The 16,712-nt window shown below is 58.5% G+C and overlaps 2 protein-coding genes across 5 annotated transcripts; one reads left to right on the forward strand and one right to left on the reverse strand.

Moving 5' to 3' along the window:
- Nucleotides 1–1,327: 1,327 nt before the first annotated feature.
- On the forward strand, nucleotides 1,328–10,972 carry tex14 (testis expressed 14, intercellular bridge forming factor). Of its 4 annotated transcripts, none has more exons than XM_066696228.1 (28): nucleotides 1,330–1,852; nucleotides 2,058–2,208; nucleotides 2,313–2,427; nucleotides 2,943–3,108; nucleotides 3,381–3,520; nucleotides 3,720–3,801; nucleotides 3,997–4,130; nucleotides 4,250–4,366; nucleotides 4,474–4,597; nucleotides 4,803–4,981; nucleotides 5,098–5,246; nucleotides 5,332–5,703; nucleotides 5,854–6,332; nucleotides 6,507–6,589; nucleotides 6,874–6,959; nucleotides 7,088–7,303; nucleotides 7,430–7,527; nucleotides 7,640–7,747; nucleotides 7,955–8,066; nucleotides 8,321–8,399; nucleotides 8,706–8,821; nucleotides 8,978–9,114; nucleotides 9,300–9,666; nucleotides 9,757–9,853; nucleotides 9,982–10,074; nucleotides 10,199–10,302; nucleotides 10,536–10,608; nucleotides 10,706–10,972. In XM_066696228.1, exons 2-28 carry the CDS (start codon nucleotides 2,073–2,075, stop codon nucleotides 10,800–10,802), a joined length of 4,059 nt encoding a protein of 1,352 aa, XP_066552325.1. In that variant the 5' UTR covers nucleotides 1,330–1,852; nucleotides 2,058–2,072; the 3' UTR covers nucleotides 10,803–10,972. The 4 variants fall into 4 exon arrangements, with proteins under 4 accessions (XP_066552326.1, XP_066552325.1, XP_066552324.1 ...); XM_066696227.1 differs by having other exon boundaries at nucleotides 5,332–5,522; nucleotides 5,610–5,703; nucleotides 10,536–10,972; XM_066696226.1 differs by having other exon boundaries at nucleotides 10,536–10,972.
- Nucleotide 10,973: 1 nt separating this feature from the next.
- ska2 (spindle and kinetochore associated complex subunit 2) lies at nucleotides 10,974–16,554 on the reverse strand. Its single transcript, XM_066696233.1, has 7 exons — nucleotides 16,448–16,554; nucleotides 13,192–13,281; nucleotides 12,601–12,777; nucleotides 12,368–12,451; nucleotides 12,218–12,260; nucleotides 11,952–12,093; nucleotides 10,974–11,699 (listed from the first exon to the last, which is right to left on the reverse strand). Exons 1-7 carry the CDS (start codon nucleotides 16,478–16,480, stop codon nucleotides 11,567–11,569), a joined length of 702 nt encoding a protein of 233 aa, XP_066552330.1. The 5' UTR covers nucleotides 16,481–16,554; the 3' UTR covers nucleotides 10,974–11,566.
- Between the last annotated feature and the right edge of the window lie 158 nt (nucleotides 16,555–16,712).

Raw genomic sequence — 16,712 nt, forward strand, 5'->3', positions numbered from 1 at the left:
GGACCCCCTGCCCTGCTGGTTTTAGTTCCAACCTTAATTAATTGAATGGTGTATTTCTTAGATAGGTCAATTGAGGATTCAATTAAGCAATTAAGACCAAAGTTGGAACAAAAAGCAGCAGGGCGGGGGGCACTCCAGGACCGGTTTGAAAACCAGTGCTTTATATTAACATCAGATGCAGTAACGGCCCGCCCTGGGAACTCCTGCCTGCCTGTCCGCATTGCTGTGATCCACTGTGATCTCCCAGCCCGGTCCTCAAGCCCCACAGTGTCATGATAATTTTGAGTATGATGATTATTATCCATATTACGGCTGATCATTCTATGGAGACATCCTCAAAGAGTTACCCATCTGCTTCCACATCATAACCCACTGGCAGGGACCTCGGGTTAGGAGCAGTGATGCGCATCAGTGACATTGTCCAGCGGCAGAATAATATCAGCTCAAAATAAATGATAGCAAGGGCCTTTATGATCAAATATGATATATCAGAGGTCATATAAAGGGGGCGACTCGGAGTCTGTATGGGTCTTATAGATCCTGCACTGATATATACCCTCGCTACTCTAATATATGCTTATTTTTTATCACATATGATGCTTTTTGCTCCTGCGCTACATGTTATGGTGGCGTATGAGATTTTGGTGGCACGTTTTGCGCCTGTAAGACATGTTTTGGTCTTTTTTGGACTGTATTCCCTATTGGATATTATAAAGGGGTTGATCTACAAACAAACATATACTCTAAAAGGCTATTTTGTTTGTATGATCAGTTATACAATGATCATAATGTAAGTATTACTGTTATTATTATTATTATTATTATTATTATTATTATTATTATTATTAATGATAATAATACAGTTCGTTTAAGTCTTATACAGACTTAAAGACAATAGTATAATGAAAATGTACATTTTGTGGGAAGGTAAACTTAAATTCTAGTTGTTTTCTGTTGTAACATTTACAGTATTTTTTTATTCATTTAAAATTGTAAGGGTCAACTCGGAACCAGACCCCCCCCCCGTGCAGACACACAAATAAGTATCTTTAATTGCTATGTAATAATCTTAATAAAATAATACCACCATAATAATACTACCATAATAAAAAGTACCACTGTCACTGCCATCATTCATATACATAAATGTGTATTTCAATACAATAGCCTTTATGTCGGTCGATACAAACTTCTAGGCGAATTCATCCGTTTTGTTTGCATTGCTATGTATGAAGCCTCTCGCTGCATCTCAGTACGTCGTCGCATCAGGATTATTCCACGCTTCGGGTTTTTCGGGGACGGATGTCAGTAGTTTGTCCTTCGAAAGCCACCGTCGTTGAAAACAATCTCCGGACCAACGGTCTCCGAGAGAGTGCGACGGGTAAGGAGGGCGGAATTAAATGACCTCAGCGAATAAAACAGTTTTATGTCTGTACTTAAGTACGCAATTGAATAGCATAATAATAATACTAATAACACAGTCTAAAGTGCAGTAGCGCAGCTGTAAACCGCTGCTCCTCACGTCATCTCCATCACCGTAACACGCGACTGTCAATAAGCCAAGAGTAAGGAAGGAGTAAAATGTGTGTTTTTGTCATTTGCCGCCGTGTAAGCGGGTACGGCTGGTCGAGATCGTGACGTCACTGGGTATTTTATTACGCTTTTTTGGGACGCGGGGGTGGTGACGTGGTCTGGGCCGACATTGACGTGACCACATGACGTCAGACACAACGGCGGAGGACACACGTCACTCTCTTCTCAGCACAGCGGGGTTTCGAGTCTGACGTCAGCGCGGTGGGCGTGGCGTGAGCTGGCGAACTGGTCGCAGAGGCCCTCGGGTGTCTGTGTTAATGTGAGTTCATGTCACCAACAGAGGCCCAGACGCCGCGCTGCCTGCTATTTCTCCTTACAGAGATTACGCTTGTGTAGCTGCGTACTAGACCAAACTAAACACCAGTAAAGCAACAAAAACAAGTATTGACAGCTTGCTACGTTCGTGTCTGAAGCTGTGGCCCCTCAGCTGTTTCCCACGGTTTCACGGTTATTGTTCTGTACAGACACACATCCATACGATGGCTCAGAGCGGAGGGGCCCCGGTGCCCTGCCCGGTGCGGCTGGGCCGGGTGATCGCCGACGGTGCGGCGGCGCAACTGCACGGGTTTGCCCTGGAGAGGAACACCCACAAGCTGGAGAAGCTGCTGAAGAGAGGTCAGGGAGTGGGCCCTGGGGTCCTCAGTTGTATTGCGCTGGAATGTGTCAGTGTGAATCGGTAGTAAACGTGTTGCTAAGCCCGTGTGTATGTTGTGTGGCAGGCGTGGACGTGGACGTCATCAACAACCTGGGCCAGACGCCTCTCTTCTGCGCCGCTCTCCTGGGCCTCACCGGCGCCGCAGAGCTGCTGCTGGAGTTCGGCGCCGACCCCAACCAGTGAGAGAGCCGGCCGCGCCGCACCCCCCCCACTCACCAGAGCACCTGCGCTCTGATGGGAAACCCAGGGCCCGGTTCCTTCCTGCGCTTTTGGCTTTTCTCAGACCCAGTTCTCGACCGAGGACACGTGTCTCAGTGATCAAATTAAACCATATTGAACTGTAGAAAAGCTCTGCGACTGTACATCACCTAGTGTGTGTGTGTCTGTGTGTGTGTGCGTGTCCGTGTGTGTCTGCGTGTCTGTGTGCGTGTGTGTGTGTGTGTCTGTGTGTGTGTGTGCGTACGTGTCTGTGTGCGTGTGTGTGTCTGCGTGTCTGTCTGTGTGTGTGTGTGCGTACGTGTCTGTGTGTGTGTCTGTGTGCGTGTGTGTCTGTGTGCGTGTGTGTGCGTGTGTGTGTATGCGTGCGTGTGTGTCTGTGTGTGTGTGTGTGTGTGCGTACGTGTCTGTGTGCGTGTGTGTGTCTGTGTGTGCGTGTCTGTGTGTCTGTGTGCGTGTCTGTGTGTGTGTTTTGCAGCCGCTGTGAGGACAGGAGCACCCCAGTCCACGCGGCCGTGTTCTCCTGCAACCCGGTGCTGCTGAGCGCGCTGCTGGACGCGGGGGGGGACCTGCGGCTGCACGACGCACAGGGACGCACCCCCGAGGACTGGGCCCAGGCGGGGGCACAGGAGCACAGCCCCCGGGTACGCACCGCCCCCCAGCGCTGGCCTGTACTGCCCAAATACCCAAATTCACCACCCAGATCGGCACATCGTTTATGTAGCCGAAAGATATGGAGAGGTGTGGCACCGCAGGGGGCGCTGTGGATTGATTGATTATACATTGACAGTTCTGTCCCCATTGATAGATCCCATAGAGAAACGTTTGGGCTTCTAGTGACCCGTTCGAGGCCCGTCCTGGATATTAGGCCTGCCCGCCCAGCACTGTCTCCTGACGCCCATGCTGCTCTCCACAGATGCTGAGCTTCCTGCAGCGCTGCGTGGCCCACATGCAGACGCTCACCCAGCAGAGCTCGGCCCGAGACCCGCGCCAGACCGGCGGCTCCTGCAAGGCCCTGCTGCCCTCGCCCACCCTGCTGGAGCGCCTCAAACCGGGGTGAGTGAGGGCCCGCTCCGGCACTCCTGCCACCCGGGGAGGAGCTCGTGAGGTTGATCGTATGGCACACTTCTGTGCTGTGGTTTGTGGGGACGGTAATGTGGATGTGAAGGGGCTCTGTTCCACCTGACCGGTGGGTTGTGTGGCGATGCCTCCCTGGTGGACCGTTTGTGACGCCACTGTTGCCTGGTGTCTCCAGCAGCCCTGACTACCACGTGACCAGAAGGACGAGCAGCAAGCCCCCGGCCTTGGACCTGCGGCAGTGCTTTGGCTTTGGGCAGGTATGGTGAGACGCAGGGGGACTGGTGCGCCTGGCCAGTGGGGCTTAAAATGGGTCCGCTCTGTGCGCGACGCAGCGTGTGAGTCACCCAGAGGGACGCAGCGGACAGGGAGATGGGTGATAAGGACGGTGGGCCGTGCAGTTGTGTGCCCAGGCAGCAGTTTGTGCCGTATTGACCCCGGTGTGTTTCGCCCAGCTGTGCGCCGCCAGGCCGAGGCAGCGCCTGGACTTCTTGGCCGGTCTGCCGCTGATCGAGGAGCGGGAGCTGCAGCAGGCCGAGTACGAGCCCCTCCTGTCACACTCTTGTGGCTCCTACATGACCATGACCAAGTAAGAGACAGAAACACGCACACGCAGACAGACACACTCACACTCTTGGCAGTGGCTCACACGAGTAGCTCTGTAAGAACTCTGAGTATGTCGTCTGTCCGTCTGTCCGTCCATCTCAGTTACAGCTGGAAGGGGTGCCGGGTGACGGTGAAGGAGCTGCAGCCCCAGGGTGCCCTGCTGCGCGGCCCTAAGGGTGGCTCTCTGGACTGGCTGATCGCAGAGCAGGAGCACTGCAGGTGAGGGGGTCTCTATGGGCTCGGTTTATTAGCTCTGCGGTTGTCGTTTTCAGTGCTCTGTGCCGGGATGCCTGCCAGTGTGACCCCGGTGTCTGTGTCTCTCGCAGCCGGCTGCTCCACCCCCACCTCCTGCAGCTGCTGGGTGTCGGCGTGTCCCCGGACCTGCAGACGACACGCCTGGTGTTTGAGAGAGTGTACATCGGTTCCCTGTACAGCGTCCTGCACCTCAGGGTACTGGCAGCGCTGTCCCGGCCACACATACACCGGGCCGGCATAGCAGTCACACCAGTGCCCCGCCGCAACACTGAACTGCAGCCTTCCAATTGCATGTGTGTGTGTGTAATGTGTGTGTTTGTAATGTGTGTAATGTGTGTGTAATGTGTGTGTGTGTGTGTCTGTGCTCTGACAGCCCGGCGCTGTGCTCGTGTCTCCTCAGCGCTGCCAGTTCCCGGTGCTGCCGCAGGGGGCTCTGCTGGGCGTGGCGCTGCAGGTGTGCGGTGCTCTGCTCTTCCTGCACGGCCGCAGCCTGGTGATGCGCTCGCTCTCCTCCCACGCCGTGCAGCTCGTTCGCCCCGGGGTCGCCAAGCTCACCGGGCTGCACTGCCTGGCGTGCAGGTACAGCAAAGAGCCACGACGCGGCAGCCCTGATTGCCCAGACGCTGCGCTGTGGATGTTAACGTGCTGTTCTCCTGTGCGTGTGTGCGTGTGCGTGTGTGCGCGCTGGGCTGCAGTGACGGTGATGCCCGGGGGGACTCTGCTGACCCGGTGCTGCCGCTGGACCTGTACAACTGGGCCGCCCCTGAGGCCATCCGAGGGAGACCCTGCACCAGCAAGGCTGACCTCTACAGCATGTGTGCCCTCCTGCAGGAGCTGTTCACAGGTACACACACACTACACACACTACACTACACCCCACACACACACACTGTGCGGCTCTGTGCTGTCTGACCTGTCGGGGGTTTCAGACGCTGTGCCCTGGGGGGTGGCGGAGCCCCGCGCTATCAGGCACGTGGTGGAGTGCGGCCACGCCCTGCAGCCCGACCCCCGGGTGCCCACGCCCTACTACGAGCTGCTGAGGAGCGGCCTGCAGCCCCGAGCCCAGCACCGGACCCCCAGCCTGCGGGACCTGCGCCTGCAGCTGCACAGCGACGTCAAGGTGCCCCCCCGCCCCACTCTCGCCCCTCGCGGTGGTGCCAATGGGGGCTGTGATGTAAGGGTGCTGCACTCTCTCTCTCCTGACCAGGGCCTGTGCCAACATGGGGGGCAGCGGTACGGGCTGTGCCCAGAGACAGAGCTGCTGTGGGGGCTGGAGACGTGGCAGGACCTGGAGCAGACTGGTGAGACCGCACATGCACACGCACACGCACACACACACACACACACACGCAACCCCCACTGTGATGTAACTGTTGTGGGTCAGACTGTACCAGTGCTTTAGCCTGAGCTCCCGGCCCTGTTCTGACCCAGCCTCCCTGCTGCCCCCACAGGCCAGCGCCCGTATGTCCTGCCCCCGGACCCTGGCACCTCGGACTCGGACAGCTGTCTGGGCCCTGAGGGAACCGTGACCTGGGACGAGATGGAGAGGGAGGGAGCCCCGGCCCCGGCCCCGGCCCAGAGGGACGACAGGTTTTTCGATGCGGTCAGCGCCATCATGCTGGACCTGAAGGTGTCCCAGGTGCTGGTGCAGCAGGCAGAGAACAGCCTGCTTAACGTGGAGAGGGCCCAGGCTGCCAGGGCCCGGGCCGCGAGGGCCCTGCTCGGTCAGTCCAGGGCATTGGGGCCCCTGAGGTCTCGCTACTGTCTCCCCGTAGATGAAGACAACCCCATCAGCGAGGAGACAGAGCTGTTCCTGCAGAACTATCTGCTCTCTCACTGGCAGGATGAGCCGAGTGCCGGGGAGGGGCCCAGCAGCTACAGCTCCGCCCTGGACGCCAGCTTTGCCACCCCGAGGGCCACACACAGCCAGGTATCACACCCCGAGGGCCACACACAGCCAGGTATCACACCCCGAGGGCCACACACAACCAGGTATCACACCCCGAGGGCCACACACAGCCAGGTATCACACCCCGAGGGCCACACACAGCCCGGGGAGAGGGGGTCACTGCTGATGGACAGAGCTCTTTGTTGCCCCCTTTAGGCAGGCAGAGGAGGTGTAGTGACAACAGGCCAGTACTGCCACAGAGAGCAGCCCTCCGTCTCCCGGCTGGACACTGAGGACAGGTACGGCACGGACACAGTTATTAACACACTGAGGACAGGTACAGCACTGACACAGTTATTAACACACTGAGGACAGGTACGGCACTGACACAGTTATTAACACACTGAGGACAGGTACGGCACTGACACAGTTATTAACACACTGAGGACAGGTACGGCACTGACACAGTTATTAACACACTGAGGACAGGTACGGCACAGTCCCACAGCCCTCCAGCTTGTCAGTACAGAGTTACTGGCTCTGGAATGTCTGTGAATCTCACGGGCGAGTCTCTCTTCCACAGACGTGCAGAGCCGGCACAGAGAGGATGCACTCCTGCCAGCAGCCGGCACAAGGTCCCGGGGTCTGCTGCCGCCACTAACTGGAAACGTGAGGCCTCAGGCTTTGTGCTCCTTCCTCTGCCCTCCACTGTGCTTTCTCTTGTGTGTGTGTCTGCTGTGTGTCGAATCTGTTTCTCTGTGTGACTGTGTGTGTCTGTGTGTGTGTGAGCGCTGCAGGGGAGGTGTCGGAGGTGGTGGAGAGGATGGTCAGTGGGCTCTTGGGGGCAGGGGGCCGCACACCCAGCAGCCAAAGCCAGGGCACAGAGGAGAGGGTGGCCCCCGAGCAGGAGGCCCGGGGGTCCTGGAGGCAAGACCCCCACGACCCACCGCAGCGCCAGGGATCACCGCCGGCCAGCAGCACCGAGCCAGAGCGCCTGTTCAAGAGCTTCGCAGGTAACCGGCTCGTGAAGAAGCGTGTGAGAGTGTGCGTGTGTCCCTCTGTCTCTCCCTCGGTCGGGTCGACGGGATGACATGACCCGGGCCGCGGGCCGAGCCTCAGCCTGTCCGTCCTTCTGTCAGGTGTCCAGAGCGAAAGCGAGGAGGACGCCCAGTTCCTCTCCGTCAACAGGACGTTTGACCTCAGTGCTGGACGCCTGGAACGCAGGGGCCCCGCGGAGGTGAGCAGGGCGACCCGCCGCCTTGACCTGCCTGTCCTGGGCACCGAGCTGCGGTGCTCTCTCTCTCTCTCTCTCTCTCTCTCTCTCTCGGGCCCCGGTGCTGTGTTTGCAGGAGGACAGCAGCTCAGAGACGGACGACACAGTGTCTCCGGCCGAGGTGTCTCTGGGCGAGGTGACGGAGGAGTTCTTTACCCCCCGCCCCCCAGGGAGTCGCACACAGGTAGGGTGTGTGTGTGTGTGTGTGTGTGTGTGTGTGTTTACCTGTAGAAAGGCTCTAGTGTGGCAGTGTGTGTGTGTATGTGTGTGCGTGAGAGTGAGTGAGTGTGTGAGAGTGAGTGTGTGTGTGAGAGTGAGTGTGTGTGTGTGTTTGTGTGCGTGCGTGCTGCCCCACCCTTAGGGTGTGTGTGTGTGTGTGTGTGTGTTTCAGACGCCCAGCTCCGAGGACGAGCTGGAGGTGACGATGGAGGTGTGTGGGCCCTCCTGTGATGCTGCGCCGGCACGGGCCCCCGGTGAATTGGACCCGGCCCCCATGGCCAGCGGTGAGGCTCTCGCACTGTAAACACAACAGACACAGCCCTGACATCAGGAATAACGATAATAATAACTACGAAAAACACTGAAATAGTCATAAACAATGATGATAATAACCACCCGCTCAGTTATGTAACACAACTCTTACTGACTAGGAGGACACTTATTCGTAAGCATGTGTAGTGTGTGTATGTGTGTTGCGCGTGTGTGTTGCGCGTGTGTGTTCCTCTCGGTGCGAGTCGTGCTGTTCTGTGTTGTGCAGGAGCCCAGGCCACAGAGGAGAAGCCAGCTGACGGAGAGGGGCCCGCTGCCCCCCCGGGCGTCTCTTCACCGGCTGGGGGGTAAGAACAGAGAACCCGCTACACAAATACACCGATACACAAATGCCACGGCATGTCTGTAACGCTTGGTTGGGGAAGAGCCTGGTGTTTTGTCTTTTCATTAAAATGTAACTCGTGATGTTGAACAGGCCGGCGTGTAAAGGGCCCAAAAGAGAACCTGCAACAAGACCAGCTCTGAGCTCGTCCTCCTCACGACCGAACACGTTGACCCATAAAGCTGTCCCACTGACCCGGCTCCCACTAATGTGTTTGTGTGTCCTGCCCTGTGTTTGTGTGCCCTGTGCTGTGTCCTGCCCTGTGGTACAGCTGCCTGCCTGACATCACTGAGCTGTCCAGCATCGCCTGTGAGGAGGACTGGTCCGGCAGACAGACACTGGGCCGACTCGCCCCGTCCACCCGTGTCAGCACGCCGCGCAGCCCAGGTATGGTACCCCACCCCTGCGCCAGACCCTGGGTCACGGACCTGCTGTCTGTCCTGCTCGCTGGGCCGGGCTCCAGAAACCACATCCTGAACCTACGGACACCAGGCTGACTGTACTGAGCGGTCAGGCGGACTGAAATGTTCTTCTGCGTTTCAGGAGCAGCGCGCTCCCCCTCGTCCAGGCCAGTAGGGGGCGATGTGGCACCACTGCAGAGCCTACTGGACACGTCTCCCTGGAGCAGCCGAGTCACATCCGAGGCCTTCAACACGGCCCCCTCCGGCACCATCGGCATCGTGAGAACTGCCATCACACGCACACAGGGCCACACCACACGTTGCATACAGTACCGCAAACAGCCCTGCCACACACAGGGCCACACTTCCCCCAAAGTGCAGGCAGTGTAGGCCCCGTGTGTGTGAAAGCGTAGTTGTGCAGCAGCGCAGCGGGGGTGACTGGGGCACTGTCTCCTCCTCCACAGAGCGACCCCTCAGTGTCCGGAGTCCTGCCTTCGCCCCGGCTGGGAAACGCTCACACACGCTCTGACCGCAGAGAGACGGAGGCGCCTGGGGGGGGTACATGGACTCCAGGGCCACAAGAGGAACGGGGCGGTGCCGGCGGTGCCAGGGGGGCGCACTTCAGTGACACGGACAGCACGGCAGAGAGTGACACGGCGGGGGAGTCCCCAGATGATGATGAGGTCGGCAGGGGGGCGGCGATGGTGCCAGGTGACAGAGTGGCCGTGACAGCGGCTCCTGGGGATGAGAGAGCCAAGGGCCCCGGGTGCCACGGCCCCGTTGCTTGGTCAGTGGAGGCCCCTGCTCCAGCAGACTGTCCCCAACTGGGAGGTGAGCGGACAGCCAGCTCTGTTTATACATGTGTCCCTGATGTCCGTGTCCCGGCATCCCTAATGCCAGTGTGTGCGTGTGCATGTGCAGAAGCCAGTCTTGTTGCAGTGCCTGAGGAGCTGAGGAGGGTGGAGCCCCCCGGGGACGAGCAGGCAGCAGGACAGGGCTGGCCAGAGGAGATGGACAGGTAACTCACTGGGCTCTGTCTGTTTTCCAGCCGTGAGTCCATTGTAGTCACGGCTGGAGAACAGAGAGCCCCCTGATATGCTACCGTTCATTTTCTGATGTGTGTGACCTCTGACCCCTCCCCCTCAGAGCTCACTCCACCCTGGACGAGGCGCTGCAGGGCATGCTGGGAGAGCGAGACAGTGATGAGCCGGCAATGAGCAGCACGGGCCCCGAGACATCGTGAGTATCCGCTGTGGGGCCACAGGCCTCCGCACAGCCCCTCCCTGCCTGAGCGACCGGCACGTCACACGGGCCTGCAGGGCTGCGATCCAGCTGTGCTCACCAGGTTTCTGCCCCCTGTAAGGGAGAGCAAGGGCAGCGAGGGGGCGGCTCTGCGAGACGAGGACACGGCCGAGACGCGTGAGAAGCCGGGACAGCAGGGCAGCAGCGCAATGCCCGGCGAAGCAGGTACGGCACGCAGCAGGTGGGGGAAATAACCGTCCTTCCTCTCCGCAGCCTTCCAGAGGTTCAGACAGGTGTGGTTCCGCCCCATTTGGTAAATAAAGAGTCACAGTCACCTGCAGCTGGCAGACCGGGTCTCTGGACAGTTCCACGCAGTTAGAACCACCGCAGGCCACACTGGTGGCGTTAAAAGGCGAGCCGGTCTCAGACAGTGAGTTCTGCCTGTCTTGTGCCCACAGCTGACCCGAAGGAGCAGGGCGAGGGACGCGAGCCGGCTCAGAGAGGGCCCTGGAGCCACACCGCGCCACACAGGTACCACACCCCCTGCCCGTGTCACCTGTCTGGAGCCACAGCAGGTGTTTCCAGCCGGGGAAGCAGGACTAGTGCACTTCTCTGGTGTCTCCCCCAGACGGATCATCCTGGAGCAGACGCCGACCAAGTGCCAGAGCGACCCGGGCCCGGCCCTGGCCCCGACCCCAGAACGCGCCACGGAAAGCGTGCACTAGCTCTGGCCATAGAGGCAGCGCCGGTGGGCCTGCAGCCAAACAGCTGAGTTTTATGTTTTAAAGTGATTAGTTAGTTCCTGTGTATTGTAACGGGACGGGGTTCTGGTCCCGTGTGGGTGGCTCGGCTCGTGTTCCTGATTTAAAGGTTAAATAAAGTTTCAGTTCAGACACTCACGCCGACTGTGCCTTTATTGCAGTTCCATGTATTTTACATTCTGATCTGGACCAGTGATCTACACATAAAAAGGTCTGTACAAAAATAGACAAGTGCAATTTCCCCATTACCCCCCCACACAACATAAGCAAGGGAGCGCAGACTGGGGGGCCGCGAGGAGCCGTGGCCCCGAGTCTCCAGTCTGTTCTCGTCCTCCGTCAGTCTTTCAATCGTGCGGCAGAGTACCCCCCCGCCTCCCGTCGGCGCCGCTCCAGACCCGCTCCAATTCATGTCGGGCAGCCGGTCCCTTGGAGCGCTCCGGTATCCTCCGGTCTCTGGTCACTGAACTGCTCTGTGCATGGAATGATCTGGAGATGCTTGAAGCCGTGCCTGTGTGTAGAGCACACCCTACTGGAGGGACAGGAGGCTGCGGGTTCAAGATCTCGGTCTGAAAGGGCTCGTCGGTTTGGGTACGGCTTGGCTCTGCCATCAAACAGCGCCTAAAAGCCCCGCAACCCAAACCACATCTTCTACTTTAGACACAGTCTGCCCGGGTCGAGGGATTCTGGACTCCCCGCCGAGCAATCAGGGCCGGCTGTGCCCCCGGCCCTCAGTCTCTGGCCGCCAGGCGGACGCGTCCCTTCTTGTCCAGCGTGATCAGGGACAGGTGCTGCAGGGTGTTCAGCTTGGCGTCGCTTGGTTTCATGTTCATCTGCCTCATCTGCTGCAGGCTGAGGGCCCCCCTGTGGACAGACGGACGGACACAGGGCTTCAGTATCGGCCACCACTGCAGTCTGGGACCTTATGGGCCCCTGAGCAGGACCTTCTCAGCGTCAGTCTAGAGTGTGGGGGGGGGCTGCCTCACACACCCACAAACATCCTTGCATAGAGGAAAACTGAGAATAACCTCCCAGAGCTCAACCAGGCTCTACTCTCAGGTTGTTTGCCTATCCCTCTCTCCCCGGGGTGTGGCAGCGGAGGGGACACACACAGACCTGCTGTCCCCGGCAGTGAAGTGCTCCTGCAGCTGCCTGTACAGGGCGTTGAGCTCCGGCAGCCTGAGGTTGGAGCGCACCCCGCGCGGCACGGCCGTCAGATCCGCCTCCGTCAGCTCCTCCGGCGGCCCGGCGCTCTGGGCTGTGGACGGCACAAACGGACACCGGCGTCACTCCCACACCGGCACGGCGCACGGGGACCAGCTCTCCCGGCGGCTCTGCTCTGGTACGGAAAGGTTAACGGCGCCAAGCTGCGGCTCACTCACCTGCAGGCTGCGGGGGCGCGGGGGCCTCAAGGGGGGGCGGGGCCTGTAAACCGGGAGAGAGACACGGGCAAAAGCAAAATGTTTCCGTTAGTGCTTTATATATGCAGACACAGATCCAGATGCGAGTGGCGTCTCCGGAGTAAGTGTTACCTGCAGGCTCGCCTCCGCAGCCCCCAGCACCGCGACCCCCAGCTGCTCCGCGGCCACCTGCTGCGCCTCCGTCAGGGGGGGCACCTGTGGGACACACGGCTCGTCACTCAGGGGCCACCAGCCCGGCACTCCCAGACCCCGGCACCGGGCTGGGTGGGCTGCAGCGTCTCCGCACCACACCACACACGGGGCTGGGGGCCCATGGGGGCCCACCCCGAGCCCGGCGGCCGTACCTGCACGTCGGCGGTGCTCTGCAGCTCCTGCACCAGCGTGACCGTGGTGTCGAGGTGAGCCCGGATGGCCTGCATGGACTCCTGCTGCTCCCGGGCGATGGCCTCCATCTGCGCGCACAGGGACTTGTGCCGCGCCTTCACGGCAGACAGGCTCTCCAGCAGCTTCACCGGGTTCTCCTGGGGCCAAGCACAGCAGCCCGTCAGTCCCACTCACTCCCGCCCCCGACAACACGCGTGTCCTTAGCAGGCTGCCGTCTCAGACACGCCTCCAGAGCGATTCAACCGCCTGCAGTTCAACTGGATGTTATTTAGATGTTATTTTTAGTGCTACATGCCATTTCACCCCACTGGAGTATGAATGCAGTTGCTTACTAGTGAATCAGCAGCTGCACTGAGATCTGAACCCGACTCTTCTGTGCGTTTTAGCCGCTCCAGGTGTTTATGGCAGTGAAGTGCTAATCTAGCCAGCGTTGCGGGTGCATTTCTGCAGGGGTACAGGTTTTGTTGACCAGGCCGTCGGCTCCCTGAAGGACCCAGGCAGGAGCCAGAGAGCCGAGCGGGCCGATACAGCGCGCATCTGTCCCAGCTCACCTCCGCGGCACCGTCCTCCGGCAGGTTGGTCATGCACTCGAACTTCAGCTGCTTCTCCACGTACTCCAGGTCAGCCTCGGCCTTCTGGAACTGAAAGGAGGGACAGTCTGCTGACGCCAGGCACACACACCCCCCCTCCCGCTCCACAGCTAATACCGCCCCCCCAGTCACTCCACAAGTCTGCAATGCCTCAGTTCTCATTTATGTATTAATTTCCTTTTCTTGCCCCTTCACTCTTAGTGATTTTACACGTCGATCGAGATTGAGGAAACGCCTGCGGAGCGCCGGAGGGACGGCCCTCAGTCCGAGATGCTTTCGTTAGCTCTTCTGTGTTGTGTGTCGCACAGACATCGCCGTCACTGCAGTGGTCAGGCTGTGGGGAAAGTGCACAATCTGAAACGGTCAGCACGTCACTTGTTAATGTAAACACTGGAGTGTGCGTTTCCTCGGCCTATACCTTTGATTCACCAGCCACTTAAGCGACCTTGACACGCAGAACAAATGGGTTTAAAACTGCTCATATGAACACACGTAGGACACTGTAGCCCCACCTTTGACACACACAGGCGCTGTGACGCAGTGGGAGCGTCCACATATTGACACCCTTTGCAGATCAGTGCAGACAATGCATGGGCCCAGCCTGGCGCGTCTCGCTCAGAGGACAGCAAGCAGCGCTCAGGCCTGGCGGCAGTGTCCCCTCCGGGGGTCCGGGCCTCGGGGTGAGGGCCAGTGTACAGGGCAGGGCGGTCTGTGTAGTCAGGGACAGGGCTCTGCCCAAACACTGAAACCCTATAAGCAATATTGCACTACTCTGAGCATAGAGGACAGCAGAGACAATACTGATAGGGTTCCAGCACTCGGGACCACATCGGGTCTGTTTTATAGTGTGCCTTTCTGACACTTCAATACACTCACTCTCTCAATCGCACAGACTCCCTCACTCACACACACACACACACACCACACCAGTGCAGTGTGGTTAGCAGTGGAGTGAGATATAATGGGAACCCATACACTGCCTGTGGTCAGGTTTCCACAAGGGTCTCCTACACAGAGCGACTTCAGCAGCTGTAATAAGGAGCCAGTTTACATTTCTGAGAAACACACAGAGGAATAGCTACATGTTGGCGTATCAAGGGGGAAAGTTTACATTTTATTCGTTTCTGTAACCAAACTCAGATCTGAAACCCCTAGTAAACACCTGACCTGAAGGTCAGGCTTAAAAATGCCAGTAGCTGTTAAGTAGTCCTCTGAATGACCTCAAAGCCAATGTCCTTCAAGAGCCTGACTGCAGCCCCCCTTAGAGCGAGCCACGGGACAGTGGACTCCTCCAGGGAGCCCCCGCAGCTCCCGCCCAACGCCTCGGGACATTTAAACTCCTACCACAGAAACAACGTGCTGGGCTCTCCGCCCTTCTGTCTTTATTAACGCGATGCTCGAGAGCTCGTTTACAGAACTAGATTTCAGCTGGAGTCGATAAACAAGGTGCCATCTGCTGCTCGGTGCGGCCCGTCAGCCGCTGGGGAGAGGCCTCGGCTTTGCACACACGAGAAGAGTCCCATCTGCAGGTGTGCCCCTGGTGCGTCTCAGGGACACTAGCCGTCCCCGGGATGCACACCCCCCATGACATCTCACAACCAGCATGGCCCCGTCCCAACAGTGCTGCGTCACATAAGAAGCCAACCGCACTCCCTTCATTGACACACACGCCAACCTGCCTGGAGGGGGCCGATTATGCCTTTAACCTTTGCCCTCCCACCCCAGACGGCAGCAGGGCATCACCTCCCCCCCACTGCGGCCGCTCCTCCTCCGTGATGCCGGGCGCTCGGCTGCTCTCAGACGCTTTGACAATACTATTGCACTGCTAGCTGTCTACTACAGTAGTGCAATAAAGTCAGAGCAGCTGCCAGCAGCCCCCCGGCCCTCGAGCTCCACTGGCCCCCCGGGACGGACTGCTCGGGCACAATCCCTGGCCAATGCCCTTTTAACATTGCACTGCTTTCCTTACAGGGTCACCAGTAGTACAACATAAAAGGGGCACTGGACAGACAGACAAGACAGATGGAAAAAGCCAAAGGCGAGGCTGCTGGGGCGGGCCGTCCGACACGACCACCCCCGGGGCACCGCGACACGAGACTCATCTGTGTGGCGTTTGGGGCGTTCAGGGTCATTTACTGGTGGCTTCTGGTAACGGCGGTGTTTTGTGAATACTTTACATGATGTCCCTGCAAGTGTCACTCAGTGTGGGAAGCCAGGAGAGTCGGCGGCTGTTAAAATGGTCTGGAAACTTTAGACGAGAACGTGTTCAGAAATGTTGAGTGTCGGATGTTAATCCAGGGCTTGAACAGATAGATGTGTCAGATATGAAATGAACAGGGGGTGTAAATATAGAAGACAAGTGATACTGGTGGGAAAAACACTGAACTGTTTCAACTGCTGCTTCGATGGAAGTGCAGGGAATCTGTACAATATATTGTGTAGGGCGTCTGCGAATAAATGATTAATCAAATATGACTGGAGTCTCAGCTGCAGCTCAGTCTCTGCTGATATATTTTGGGGTGTTTTTTGTTTTTTTGCCCAAAATGAACTGGCACTGATCCGCCGCAGACGTCAGAAGTCGTCTTCACGGGTTGAAGGCAGGCGGATTTAGGGATTCGGTGTGAGCTGCCTGGTTCTGGTCCAATCCACATTCACCACGGTACCGTCTCCCTCCCTCTCCCCTTGCCTAACGGAGTGCCCGTGTCCGGGCCGGCCAGCCCGCCCGAGTGGCCGCCCTCCTGTCCGGACAGCGCCGCTGCCCCTGCGCGCCAATCCGCGCCTCGCCGCCCGGGTCGCAGAGCCCGGATGTGAGCCAATCGGAGCGCGGACCCGCTTCGGAGGAAAAGAAAAGGGAAACGTCTCCCGTTAGCGGCCGGGGACGCGGCCTCCTCCGCGGCAGGACCAGCGCACCAGTCCCGGGACAGGAAAATAAAAACTCCGGGGCTGGATTTATTTTTTGGCTGGCTGTTCCCTCTCCCTCCCTCCCCTCGCTCGCCCTCCCTCCGATGCTCGCTTTCCCCCTCTGCTGCCTGGCTGCAATGGCAGACACCGGACCGAGGGAGCTTTTATTTCTGCCATTTCATCGCTTCCCGGTCATCCCCGCCGCCCCGCCACTGCTGTCAGCGGACCGGGGCCCGTCCGGGCGTCGCACCCGGCGCTGCGAGCGGGCGCTGGCTCCATTTTCGAGATTAATTTTTAAGATAAAACGGCAGCTTACCATCGCCTCCAGCTTATTGACTGCTGTCTCCATGTTGAATAGTTTACATTCCTGAGGCAGCCCCGTAAATATAAAGGCTGCGCTGCATGTAACGACGGCCCGGATTGGTCAGCTGTCAGAAATAGTGGCGCCGGATTGGGCGGCGGCGACAGCCACTGGTTTGGGAATGAGGCTCGGGGAAGAGGGCGCTCGTAAAATGGCATCGTGCGACGGGATTGGTCAGAGCCAGATCCCTCCTCCCATTGGACAGCTCTCACAATGCCTG

The sequence above is a fragment of the Amia ocellicauda genome, chromosome 22, assembly GCF_036373705.1.
Source record: "Amia ocellicauda isolate fAmiCal2 chromosome 22, fAmiCal2.hap1, whole genome shotgun sequence".
Taxonomy (NCBI): Eukaryota; Metazoa; Chordata; class Actinopteri; order Amiiformes; family Amiidae; genus Amia; species Amia ocellicauda.

What these genes read in the sequence shown, in the direction of transcription:
- ska2 (XM_066696233.1), bottom strand. Translation starts at nt 16,480, where the DNA reads ATGGAGACAGCAGTCAATAAGCTGGAGGCGATG. An exon ending in CGGAGGACGGTGCCGCGGAG is followed by an intron (nt 12,778 to 13,191) that starts GTGAGCTGGGAC and finishes GCTTGGCCCCAG; the next exon opens with GAGAACCCGGTGAAGCTGCT. An exon ending in CGCGCCCCCGCAGCCTGCAG is followed by an intron (nt 12,094 to 12,217) that starts GTGAGTGAGCCG and finishes TGCCGTCCACAG; the next exon opens with CCCAGAGCGCCGGGCCGCCG.
- tex14 (XM_066696226.1), top strand. Translation starts at nt 2,073, where the DNA reads ATGGCTCAGAGCGGAGGGGCCCCGGTGCCCTGCCCGGTGCGGCTGGGC. An exon ending in GGAGAAGCTGCTGAAGAGAG is followed by an intron (nt 2,209 to 2,312) that starts GTCAGGGAGTGG and finishes GTTGTGTGGCAG; the next exon opens with GCGTGGACGTGGACGTCATC. An exon ending in CTGCACTGCCTGGCGTGCAG is followed by an intron (nt 4,982 to 5,097) that starts GTACAGCAAAGA and finishes GCTGGGCTGCAG; the next exon opens with TGACGGTGATGCCCGGGGGG.